At 34.9% G+C, this 12,191-nt stretch overlaps 2 protein-coding genes and 1 long non-coding RNA gene across 3 annotated transcripts; all 3 read left to right on the forward strand.

Moving 5' to 3' along the window:
• Positions 1–1,008: 1,008 nt before the first annotated feature.
• On the forward strand, positions 1,009–5,300 carry LOC133781767 (uncharacterized). Its single transcript, XR_009870264.1, has 3 exons — positions 1,009–1,191; positions 2,199–2,227; positions 3,723–5,300. It is a non-coding gene; the product is annotated as an uncharacterized LOC133781767 (long non-coding RNA).
• A 32-nt stretch (positions 5,301–5,332) lies between these two features.
• LOC133784778 (putative disease resistance RPP13-like protein 1) lies at positions 5,333–7,274 on the forward strand. The gene has a single exon (XM_062224053.1). It carries the CDS (start codon positions 5,541–5,543, stop codon positions 7,272–7,274), a length of 1,734 nt encoding a protein of 577 aa, XP_062080037.1. The 5' UTR covers positions 5,333–5,540.
• A 54-nt stretch (positions 7,275–7,328) lies between these two features.
• On the forward strand, positions 7,329–8,669 carry LOC133784779 (putative disease resistance protein At3g14460). The gene is made up of 3 exons (XM_062224054.1): positions 7,329–7,952; positions 8,132–8,269; positions 8,607–8,669. The coding sequence occupies exons 1-3, from the start codon at positions 7,329–7,331 to the stop codon at positions 8,667–8,669; spliced, it is 825 nt and encodes a 274-aa protein (XP_062080038.1).
• The last annotated feature ends 3,522 nt before the right edge of the window (positions 8,670–12,191 follow it).

The raw sequence follows: 12,191 nt of genomic DNA on the forward strand, positions 1-12,191 counted from the left end.
GAGAATGAAAGATCTAGATAGTGCAATTTTGTAAGATTTCCAAGCTCGGGAGGAATAGTTCCACTAATTGAATCACCTGATAAAAGGTTGAGATGTGTAAGATATTTGAAAGAAGCAATAGACTTGGGAATTAGAGTAAAGTCATTCCCAACTAGACTCAAGTAATTCAAATAGAGTGTTGAAATTTGCCCAACAATCAGGAAGGCTTCATGATAATTGATTATTGGACATGTCAAGAATTCTTGTTACCTCTTCTTTGGCTTCACATAGAAAAGAGCTGCAACTAGTCAAATTATTATTGGAGAGATATAAATTGGTTGCATTGGAGAGAGAGAAGAGGGAATAGAACCATAGAATTGATTGGAGAGAGATTAGATGTTTTCTTTTGTTTTGGATATGTCGTAGACTTAATAACAGCTTCAAATTCAGTGCATCTCATACTAAGAAACTATTCACAGCTTCAAACTTTAGGTGTAACAATATTTGTGAAGAAAGTCTTCATAACATTATAAGTGGTAATGAGCTATTTACTCTCTTTAATCTTTAGGACTTGGTTGAACATCAAGTGTTTGAATCTCTGGTTTTGATAAAGACTATTAAGAGAAAGTTAATCTTTGTTTGGTAAGTGTAATTGTAGAAACAAAGTTTACAAACTTACTTAACAATAGTCAAAAGCATCAGCTACTAAAAACAGTATAGAGATTCAAATGCTTCAAGCTTGACCCTTTAATTCTGTTGCTTTTAAACTTTGAACTCTTAGAATCCTTGCAGCCACTAAGTCTGATCTTCATCACCAGAGGAATCTATTTAAAAAGGTAAACATGGAAGAAATAATATGAGAGAAAACATTATTTAGTTTAATTTTATACACTCCAAACTTACTTGGCCACTTGAAATACAAATTTTAAAGGCAGCAACAAGGCCCATGCCAATCAATAACATATAATACAATATCAATAAACATACCGAGTATCATTATGCTTAAACGGTGAACTTACCACAAAGTTTTTCTAATCTTCGATAGAACCCAAAGACACTCTAAACATGTTCAATTATGTACAATTTTAAATTACAGAATATCATATAAAAAGTTTTTATTTCGATAAAACACAGGTACCAAATAATATTTTTAATTTGTGTGTGTGAATGGAGCTGGAGGGAGAAGGAAGAGAAGGGATTCTTTAGATCAATGTACGAAACAGACTGATCATGATATGTTTTCGCCAACATTTGTTTTTCCTTGCCTTTGAAATTTTTCTGGATATTGCTTGTTGCAATCGTTGTTTGATTCATTGACAAGTCAATCATCAAATGCTTTACCCCTTTTGGTGCATATCATATTCCATAATAAACTAATTGAAAGAACTATTATCTAAAAGATTGATTGAAACCATGTAAGTCTTTTGGTCGACCAAACTACTAGATTGTGGGATTCTTTTGCCAATTTAAATGACCGAAACCATGTGAAAGTACTTGGTCAATGTATTTGGAGGAGTTTGTCTTTGTTGCAAACCATGTGTTCGACAAAATGCCTTGAAGAGTGTTGAAAGCTTGTTAAAATGCCCTAAAGTGTTAAATTAGATTGTGGGATTCTTGCATTATGTGTTTGATAAATTAGCATACTTGTTATTCTTTCTTTTTCCAAGTTTACTGTAGTTATTGTTTTCTTATTGTTTCTGTATAATCTTTGTAATTTCAGAAATTTGAGAAGGAGAATCTTGCACAAGAACTTATGACTAATCTATGGCTTACAATTAACTTGTGTATTTTCATTGTTATTTTTTAATTCTGTCTGCATGTTTCATATAAAAGAAAAATTAGGACAATCATTATTTGTTCACTGAGAAAGTATATCATGCCATTTCACAATTGGATGGTTCAAATATAGGCAATAAACTTTGGTGGTTGCTGAATGGAGAAAGAAAATAAAATGTTTTTTCTACTTATTTTCGAAAGTTGAGAGAACATTTAGTCTATTCTGTCTAGACTCTTGGAGGAACTATTTCTAGTGCTTATAGATGTTTCGGAATCAAACCTTGAACGTATGACATTCTCCTTTTCTAGAATTTAAATGGAATATGTGAGTGAAATTTATTCTTTTGACTCTAATAAAAGGTCAATTTTCTTTCGTTTGTTGTATTACTAAAACCTTTTTGTTTGCTATTCTGAGAAGCCGTTATGCTTTTGTTTTGAAACAGTGGTTATGCATGGCTTGAGGTCCTTACAGGTGAGTGTTCGTCTTTTCTATTTTTGTTATATATATATATATATATATATATATATATATATCTTGGAACTCTGCATTTGGCGTATAAATGTAGTATCTGATTTGCTAGTTTGCTCTTATTAGTTCATACTTTTGCTATCTTTTAAATTAAATAGTCTGATTTCTTTTACTAGTTGTAGAGACAATTAAAAATCACTATTTATTTTCCTCTAAATTATATGAATCATTATGTTATCGTGGAAGGATTTCTATGCTTGATTTGCATATATGTCATACATGAAGCCTTTAATGGGCTATTACAGATGGTGCTCTTTTGTTTTATTCGCTTATTGCTTATATTGATGACAATGGATAGCAGTGTAATTTTTTTTTTTTTACTAATATCGCTCTTGGCCAAGTTCTCTCATTTATATTCTTTTCCATATATTTTTGAAGTAATATTAGCTTTGCTTGAAATATACATCTAGATTCTTATTGCTTTCGTATAACTATATTGCACCATAGGTTGATGCCAAAATATATAAATGGAAATGGATGGGACAATTACAAGGTAATTCTTTATAGTATTAGTACCCTTCTAATTCTGTTTGAAAAATTCTAATACATCATATAATAAAATATAATGGATTATTTGGAGAAACCTATTACTTGATTAACTTCAAGTTCATACAGAGGCATGCAGAGTTAGAAAGTTAGTCTATCATCACCCTTTTTATCAATAAAAACTAGATTCCATTAGGCATTAGAAAGTCTGAAGGGATCTTAGCTTGGTACTCAGATCAGATGTCGCTGTTTCAGGAATCTTTTCTCCTTTTACCAATTATTGAAGGCCTTGTAAATCAAGTGTATGTTTAATCCTTGCATGAATCATTTGCTGTTTATGTAATTCAAGTTTAAATGAAGCCATATTTTTCCTTCCATATTTCTAATGAACTCTCTATTTTGTTCTCATTCTATAATTATATATATATATATATATATATATCTTTTGGGTTGTCTTCCCTCAGTTATTAGAAGGGCTCCTCATGAGTTCAAGATTTCATGCTTGGAGGTTGGCTTTTATTTGGTCCTATAACTTCTTATTTATTTATGTATAACAAGAATTATATATTTATTCATTTGATTTCTTCTAGTATTCTTATAGCTTGCGAGTCTTCGATTTTTGGCTGTCCCATGTTGATTTTGTGTATAGCGCTCTGAGGAGTTTTCAACTTTTTCTGCTGTTCCTTTAAACAAAAAAAAAAAGAGTGAAGATGATTACAAAAATGTCAGATGGTTTTATTGAAGTAACATAAAATCCAGAGTTTTCAGGAGTCATTTAATATATGTGAAAATATATTCAGTTGGACGGAGAGAGAGTGCATGGAACCATTTGCTATAATCCAATTATGATTTTCCATTATGTCATATTTTATATATTTCTTTGGAGTAGAACCTGTTTTATGGTCTCTACAGAGATTTCTTTGTATTAACTAGAGTTTTCCAATTTTCTCAGGAAATCAAATCCTTGTTTCCTGCCTGTAGTAATCCTACTACACAAGACTCAACAATTTAAAGGTTGATCAAACACAAATTAAAGAAAAACACAAGCTGAAATCAAACATAATGCAACAACAGAAAAGCAAAAAACAAGAGAACAAAGAGAATTTATCCTGGTTCGGTCCTCAATTCAAGGCCTACTCCAGCTCTCCCCCAAGGAGTTTTCTCCACTATAATCAAGCTGATTACAATCTCCAATAGTTGTAGTGTACACCTCTTGAAACAACACAGAAAGAAATCCCCAAGAACTCTCACACTCGAGCTCACAAAGCCATACAATGGCTATCACAATTTCTCTCTTTCTCTCTCTGTTTCACTCTCCCAAAAACACTACTCCTAATCTCTATATTTGTTCTAACCTTTATAATGAATAGGTTAGAGCCATAAATAGAGTTACAATATGAGCTAACTAACTGAAATGACAATCCCAAGGTGTACAACTACAAAAAACTGATTAGTAACTAACTTAACAGAAATTGACAAAAGCTGTTAAGTTATTATAACAGATTTGATTTTCTTTGGATTACCAATCCTACAAATTCCACCTTAATCCAAAGAAAAACAAACTAGAGAACATCACAAGGGGGAGTGGACCACCATCTTCAACCTGGTCCAATGTTAAGCAGTTCCAAACAATGTTGGAATCTGCCTATGGAGAGAGCTTTGGTCCCTGCATCAGCAGGATTCTCTTCACTGGGTACCTTTTCAAGCTCTATTTCTCCTTCTTCTATCTTGTCTCTGATCCAAAACATTCTTATGTCAATATGTTTTGATCTTTCATGGTAGACAGGGTTTTTGCTCAAGTGTATTGCAGATTGACTATCTGAATACACAGTTGCCTTGCCTTTCATCAAACTCAGTTCCTTCAGAATTCCTTTGATCCAAACAACTTCCTTGAATGCTATAAGAGGGATGACGAGTTACTCATCTTAAATATGAAAAGAAACATCGAATTTGAAGAAAAATAAGACATGATCTCATCTTATAAGCAATTGTAAAAAAAAAAAAAGTATTGAAGAAAAGGAAGAGAAATACTTCATCAAAAAAATTAGAAGAAGAATTAACTATAATTTTAGTAACATAAGTAACCGGTTACCATAAAAACTTATAAATATACATATATATCAAAACATGGAGGTAACCAGTTACCTATCACATATTTAAAGTTAAAAAAAAAGCATATCTAAAGAAAACAAACGGGATTTGATCTGCAACAAATCAAGAAGAAAACATATTTGTAACAATATAAGTAATCGTTTAGTATTAATAGAAAGGTTTTCAAAGAAGTGAAACGAGAGAACCAGTCAAGATAATCAACAAACACACCATCTTTAGAAGAAGAGAATGAAAGATCTAGATAGTGCAATTTGGTAAGATTTCCAAGCTCGGGAGGAATAGTTCCACTAATTGAATCACCTGATAAAAGGTTGAGTTGTGTAAGATATTTGAAAGAAGCAATACACTTGGGAATTCGAGTAAAGTCATTCCCAACTAGACTCAAGTAATTCAAATTCTGCAGCCAATCTCACCACTTCAGAAAAAATAGTGTTGAAATTTGCCCAACAATCAGGAAGGCTTCTTGATAATTGATTATTGGACATGTCAAGAATTCTTGTTACCTCTTCTTTGGCTTCACATAGAAAGTACATAATCATGGAAGAGATTCTTAAGAGATTGGAGTTGTTAGCAAATCAAATTGGAAACATGAATTTAGAAAACAATGTTGTTGAGGTGAAACCATCAAAAATGTTGTTTGTTAAGACTTCTCTGCCGGATGAACCTGAAGTTTATGGTAGAGAAGAATGACAAGGATGCTTTAATGAAGTCTTTGATATCAGATGATGCAGGCAGTAATCAAAAGATATATGATGTCATTCCCATAGTGGGAATGGGTGGGATTGGAAAAACTACCCTTGCTCAAACCCTTTTCAATGATGAAGAAGTGATGAAGATGTTTGAACTTAAGGTGTGGGTGTACGTTTCTGATAAATTTGATGCCATGGCTGTGACAAAAACCATTCTTCAACAAGTAGCTCCGGATGATGCTCGTAATGACATGGATTTGAATTCGCTTCAAGTCAATTTGGCAAAGAAGTTAATGGGAAAAAAGTTTTTGATTGTTCTAGATGATGCTTGGGCGGATGATTATGTTCAGTGGAAGGAAGTGATGAAGCCTTTCAATAATGGGGTAAAAGGCAGCAAAATAATAGTGACAACAAGAAACAAAACAGTTGCAGATAGCATTGGAACTGTTGATCCACACTATCTTAAAGAATTATCAAAAGATGAGTGTTGGGAACTATTTGCGAAACACGCATCTCGTGGAAATCTTGATATGTTTATTGAGAATCCAAAACTAGAAAGTATAGGCAGAGAAGTTGCTAAGAAATGTAACGGCTTGCCTTTAGCTGCTAAAGTTCTAGGAGGGCTCTTGAGATCGACGTTGAATGTTGAGAGATGGGAACAAATAGCAGCAAGTAATATTTGGGAGATAACTGATAAAAGGAGCAAGGTTCTTCCAGCGGCCTTAGAAGTGCGCTATCTTCCTGCACACTTGAAAAAGTGTTTTGCTTATTGTTCAATATTCCCAAAAGGTTATGTATTTGAAAGACAGGAGTTGGTCTTGATATGGATGGCAGAAAATCTGGTGAAGCATTCCAAAGAGAATAGGAGAATGGAAGAAGTTGGTGATGAGTATTTTGATGAATTAATATCTATGTCGTTTTTTCAACTGAGGACCAATTACAATAATAAGTCGTATTTTGTTATGCATGACTTTATAGTTGATTTGGCTAGAGTTGTTTCTGGAAAATATTGTTATTTGTTGGAGCATAATGAAGATATTGATAAGTTTGAGAAGAAGACTCGTCACCTTGGATGTGCCACGGAAGTCCTTTGTTATGGCGACAAAATATCTAGTTATGATTTTAAGGCTACTCGTTTGCGAACCTTTTTGTCAATAAGTGATGATTCCAATTCATTTGTTCTTCCTAAATGTATTCCTATGGATGTAGTGCACAATTTGCTGCAGAAGTTGAAATGTTTGAAAGTTCTATCTTTTCGTGGTTACAATATCACTGAGTTGGCTGATTCGATTGGTGAACTAAAATATCTTCGCTATTTAGACCTTTCTGGCACCAGAATTGTGATGTTGCCAGAATCTGTAACTGTATTGTACAATTTACAGACATTGAAATTAGAAAATTGTTATCGACTTAAAACTCTGCCTAAAGATATGCATCATCTCATTAATTTGAGACATTTTATTATCAGCAAAACTAGGCTAGTAGAGATGCCAAGTCAAATAAGTAAATTGATGAAACTCCAAATGTTGACAACATTCGTTGTGGGAAAGGATAATGGTGCTAAAATAGAAGAGTTGGCAAAACATCCAAGTCTTCGAGGAGCACTTTCCATTAAGAAGTTAGAAAATGTGGCCAATATTACCAAAGCATCGGATCAAGTCAATGTACTAAATAAGAAGCAACTTGAGAAATTGAGATTTTAATGGACTGCTGTTGATGTTGTTGTTGATCCAAAACATGGAGAGAGTGTGCTTGAAATGCTTTCACCTAACACAACGTTGAAGCAGATTGAGATTCTTGGTTATCTAGGCACAAAATTTCCAAATTGGATTGGGGATGATTCGTTCAACAACATTGTTGACATAAAGCTTAGTGGGAGTCAGCATTGCTCCAATTTACCACCACTTGGGCAACTGCCTTCACTAAAAATTCTTCACATTTCAAGTTTTGATTCAGTAACGACTGTGGGTGCTGAGTTTTACGGGAATAGTTCTGCGAAGAAGAAGCCATTTTCATCGTTGGAAATATTAATTTTCAAGAACTGCCATTACTTTGAAGCCCTCTCAATGTCCGATGGTCAATGTCAGGAACTAACTTATCTGTCTATCTATTGTTGTCGTAGCTTTGTGTCTTTCCCAAATGGTGGACTTATTGCTCCCAAACTGAGTGACTTGAATATATATAATTGCCCTGAATTGATGTGGTTGCCAGAGAAGATGACTTCCCTCTCATCTTTGAAATCTTTGACAATCAGAAGTTGTCCATTGATAAAGGCTATTCCTGAAGGTGGTCTGCCCATTAGTTTGTCTAAACTTAGGATAAACTATCATCAACTTTTGAGGATAAAATGGAATTGGCAAACATTACCCAATCTCAAGAATGTAGAGTTGAAGGAGATGAAGAAGATTTGGAATCATTTCCGGAGGAAGGACTACTGCCTGCCACTATCACCTCTCTTACTATCCATACATTTCCAAAACTTAGAGGCCTGGACAAAAATGGGCTGAGTCAACTCACCTCCTTGCAACAACTTTACATCTTGTGGTGCCCTGAGTTGCAGACATTATCAGAAGAAGGGTTTCCAACCTCCCTCAGCTCTTTGAGTATAAGTGGTTGTCCTCTGCTGAAGAAAATTTACGACACAAAGGACAGTGAGAATAAGGAGTATTGGAGAAAGATTAGTCATATCCCACATGTCGTATTTTTTTGAGCTTGCATTTACCATACGTCACATCCCAATCTTTCGCACAACTACTTTGAATGTTAAATCAAATAACTGAGGTATGTATTTGCTCTTTTTAGGCAATCTCAATTAATTGATTGATCTCTTTGTATTTTTCTTCTATTAATCGTTGATCTATAGAGATAATAGCTATCAGTATTGTTTAACATATCCTCAAAACTATTCGTTGATCTGTAGAGATAATAGCTATCATCAATAACTAACGTAAGTTTTGCTTTCTCGGTTGACACCTTTTGCCAAAACATGCTTTTCACTTTCAATTCATGTCAATTTTAATGTCTCTATGATACAGGGAGGTTCTTCAGAAAGGCAGGAAGAAGATAGTTTTCTCAACATGAAACAAGCAATGTTCTGAGGGCTCTAAGGACAGGTATATACTCAAAATTGTTGCTGTGACATGTCAAGAATTATTGTTACCACATCTTTGGCTTCACATAGAAAAGAACTATAGAATTGATTGAAACTCAAATCAACTATAAAAGCACGTATCAATGGAAAGTGTGGTAAAGTGCTGCAAAGAAGATTGAAAGACATATTTAAGTACTCCAACTTGGATGATATATCACTGAACCAATTAGGAACATCACTAGAAATATCTGAGTTTGAAATGTCAAGATAGAAGAGTTGTGATTGAGTTTGTAGCCAAGTAGGAAATTTTGGACCTAACTTGAACGATATGAAGGCTATGATTTCCAACTGAAATGAGGGAACCCAATTGGTGTTAATTTCAATCTCAAGCCTGAGTTATAGGAAAAATATAGTTTCTTCAGAGATAACCCCAACTAGATTGTTTGAAGAGACATCTAAAGCCTCAAGATAAGAAAACTCACCAATACTCTCTCTTGAAGTACCATTCAACTTATTGTTATCTGAGTTATCTTGTTTCAAGTAGTTCCTTATTTCAATATGATTTCCAGAGTGTAGGAATTTGCTCTGATTTTTAGGAATTATTCGACCACAGACTCATCTGGCACACGCCCAGATCAAACTGACGATGACGTAAATCAGCAAATAGATTAGTAAGAAACCAGCAATAATCAAAGAAAAATAAAAAGAAATGAGGCAAAAGAATTTATCCTGGTTCTGGTCCTAAGATCAATTCGATCTTAGGCCGTACATCCAGCTGAGCATCATCATCTCCAATCCACTATATCAATCTTGAGTTTGTACACTTTACAATGGTAGAAAAGAGCCTAGAAAAAACACAGCAGCCCCTCAAGAAGAATCTCAGTTCTTCCTGCAGAGAACCCAAGTTCTTAGTCTCAAAGAACTTCTCACTATCTCTCTGTTTCACTGCTTCTCACTCTAGGATTCACTCTTTTCTTATTGTAATTCTCTCTCTCCAAACTCTCTCTTCCGTATACTGTTTTTCCTTATAACCAAAACAGAATAAAATAAGCTATTTATAAACATAGCTTTTACAAGAAAGTAAATCTTGACTCTAGTTCCAGCCAAGGTTAGTTTGGTGCAGTTAAACTTTAGGAGGATTAACCCACAAATTCCACCTTCATCCTCTAAAGATTAAACAGACCCTCTCCAAGATTGATCTCAGAAGATGATGATATACTCCTCATATTTCAGCAACTTCCAATGTTCAGTAAGTTGAGACAATGTTTCAACTTACTGAAAGTAAGAACCTTAGTTCCCATATCTGCTGGATTCTCACTTGTGTGAACTTTCTCCAACTCAAGTACCCTTTCTTCAATCTTCTCTCTTATCCAATAAAGCCGAATATCAATGTGTTTACTCTTCTCATGGTAAACTGGATTTTTGCATAAATGAATTGATGACTGGCTGTCCGAGTAGATTGTTCCTTTTCCTTTCAAGAGTTTTAACTCTTGGAGAATACCTTGAATCCAGATTGCTTCTTTAAACGCCTCTGTAGTAGCCATAAACTCTGACTCAGTTGTAGACAAAGCTACCACTTGTTGTTGTGACTTCCAGCTTATACAACTTTTGTTCAGGACAAATACATAAGCTGTTGTAGACCTCCTGTTGTCCTTATTAGATGCATAATCAGCATCTACATAACCATTCAGAACAACTTTTCCTGGATCTCTTTGATATATTAGGCCATACTTAGATGTTCCCTTCAAGTACCTCATAAGCCATTTTAAAGCATTCCAATGCTCCGGACCTGGGTTGGACATATACCTGCTCAAAACACTTAAAGAATGTGCAATATCAGGTCTTGTGCTTACCATAATGTACATCAAACATCCTACAGCCACTGCATAAGGAACTTTTTCCATTTCCCTTCTTTCAAACTCAGTTTTAGGACATTGCTCATTTGACAATTTGAAGTGTCCAGCCAATGGTATTGCAGTAGCTTTAGAATTTTCCAAACTGAATTTCTTCATCACTTTTTCGATGTAGCTTCTTTGAGTGAGAACCAACTTTCCTTCCTTTTTGTTTCTAAGTACTTCAATGCCTAAAATCTTCTTCACGGGTCCAAGGTCTTTCATTTCAAACTCACTCTTGAGTTTATCCTTGATGAACTTGATCTTGGTCTTATCTCTGCCTATGATCATCATATCATCAACGTACAGCAACAAAAATACCGTACCTGCTGTTTCCAAATCCTTGTAATACAAACAAGAATCAAATTTTGATCTCACAAAGCCAATTTCTTGAGCAAACAAGTTGAACCTCTTATTCCACTGCCTTGGTGACTGCTTTAAACCATACAACGATCTCTTGAGCAAGCACACCAGTTCTGTTTTACTGTTTTCCACCTGAAAACCAGGTGGTTGCTCCATGTAGATTTCTTCATCTAAGACGCCATTTAAGAACGCTGTCTTGACATCTAACTGTTCCACTTCAAGATCTTCATGTGCTGCAACTGCCAGCATCATTCTAATGGTTTTGTACTTCACCACAGGTGAGAATATGTCTTTGTAGTCTATCCCCTCAACTTGTGTAAATCCTTTTGCTACTAATCTCGCTTTGTATCTTGGTGGTTCCCCTTCTACCATGCCTTCCTTGATTCTGAAAATCCACTTGCATGATACTACCTTCTGCCCTTGAGGTCTTGGAACCACTATCCACGTACTGTTCTTCCTCAATGAGTCCATCTCCTCATTCATAGCATCCAACCATTTCTTCCCATATTTGCTCGATACAGCTTCGTCATAGGTAGTTGGATCTGGTATCTCTTCAGGTGAAACTGACGCTAGTGCATACGCTATAAGATCAGCTTCAGCGTATCTTCTGGGTGGCTTTATCTCTCGTCTTGTTCTATCCCGTGCCAACTGATAGTCTTCCAGTTCTGTCTGGTCCACCTGACGAACATCAAGACGTTCCACCTCAATTTCAGGTTCTTGGGCTGGTTCTTCTGCATTATTTTCATCAATTTCTGCAGGAGTCTTTTCATTTGTTGATGTTGGCCTTCCAAGCTCTATATAAAATTCAGTCAACTCTTTCTCATCTTTGTTGCTTCCTGCACATTCAGAAAACATACCTTTCTCGGCTTTCAAGTGCACAAATTCATGTTCATTGAAAATCACATCTCTAGATATAACAATTTTTGGTCTTCCATTTTCAAAAGTACATAATCTGTAACCTTTTACACCAGTAGGATAGCCAAGAAAAATACATTTTATAGCTCTAGGATAAAGTTTATCTTCCCTTTTATGAGCATAAGCAGTGCAACCAAATACTTTTAAGTGACTAAGGCTTGGTGCTTTTCCTAACAACATTTCATAGGGTGTTTTCAAGTTCAATACCCTATTAGGACTCCTATTTACCAAATAACATGCAGTAACTAAAGCTTCCCCCCAAAAACTCTTTTCCAAACCGGAACTAATTAACAAGCACCTAACTTTATTTAATAAAGTTCTATTCATCCTTTCAGCAACTCCATTTTGCTGGGGTGTGT

The sequence above is a fragment of the Humulus lupulus genome, chromosome 6 (genome assembly GCF_963169125.1).
Source record: "Humulus lupulus chromosome 6, drHumLupu1.1, whole genome shotgun sequence".
In the NCBI taxonomy this organism is placed as follows: Eukaryota; Viridiplantae; Streptophyta; class Magnoliopsida; order Rosales; family Cannabaceae; genus Humulus; species Humulus lupulus.

Bases quoted from the DNA above. Each gene is read 5' to 3' on its own strand.
- LOC133784779 (XM_062224054.1), top strand. From the start codon at position 7,329: ATGCTTTCACCTAACACAACGTTGAAGCAGATTGAGATTCTTGGTTAT. The intron at 7,953-8,131 runs GTAGAGTTGAAG...CCTGAGTTGCAG, and splicing joins CATTACCCAATCTCAAGAAT to ACATTATCAGAAGAAGGGTT. The intron at 8,270-8,606 runs GTATTTTTTTGA...TCTATGATACAG, and splicing joins TTAGTCATATCCCACATGTC to GGAGGTTCTTCAGAAAGGCA.
- LOC133784778 (XM_062224053.1), top strand. From the start codon at position 5,541: ATGAACCTGAAGTTTATGGTAGAGAAGAATGACAAGGATGCTTTAATG.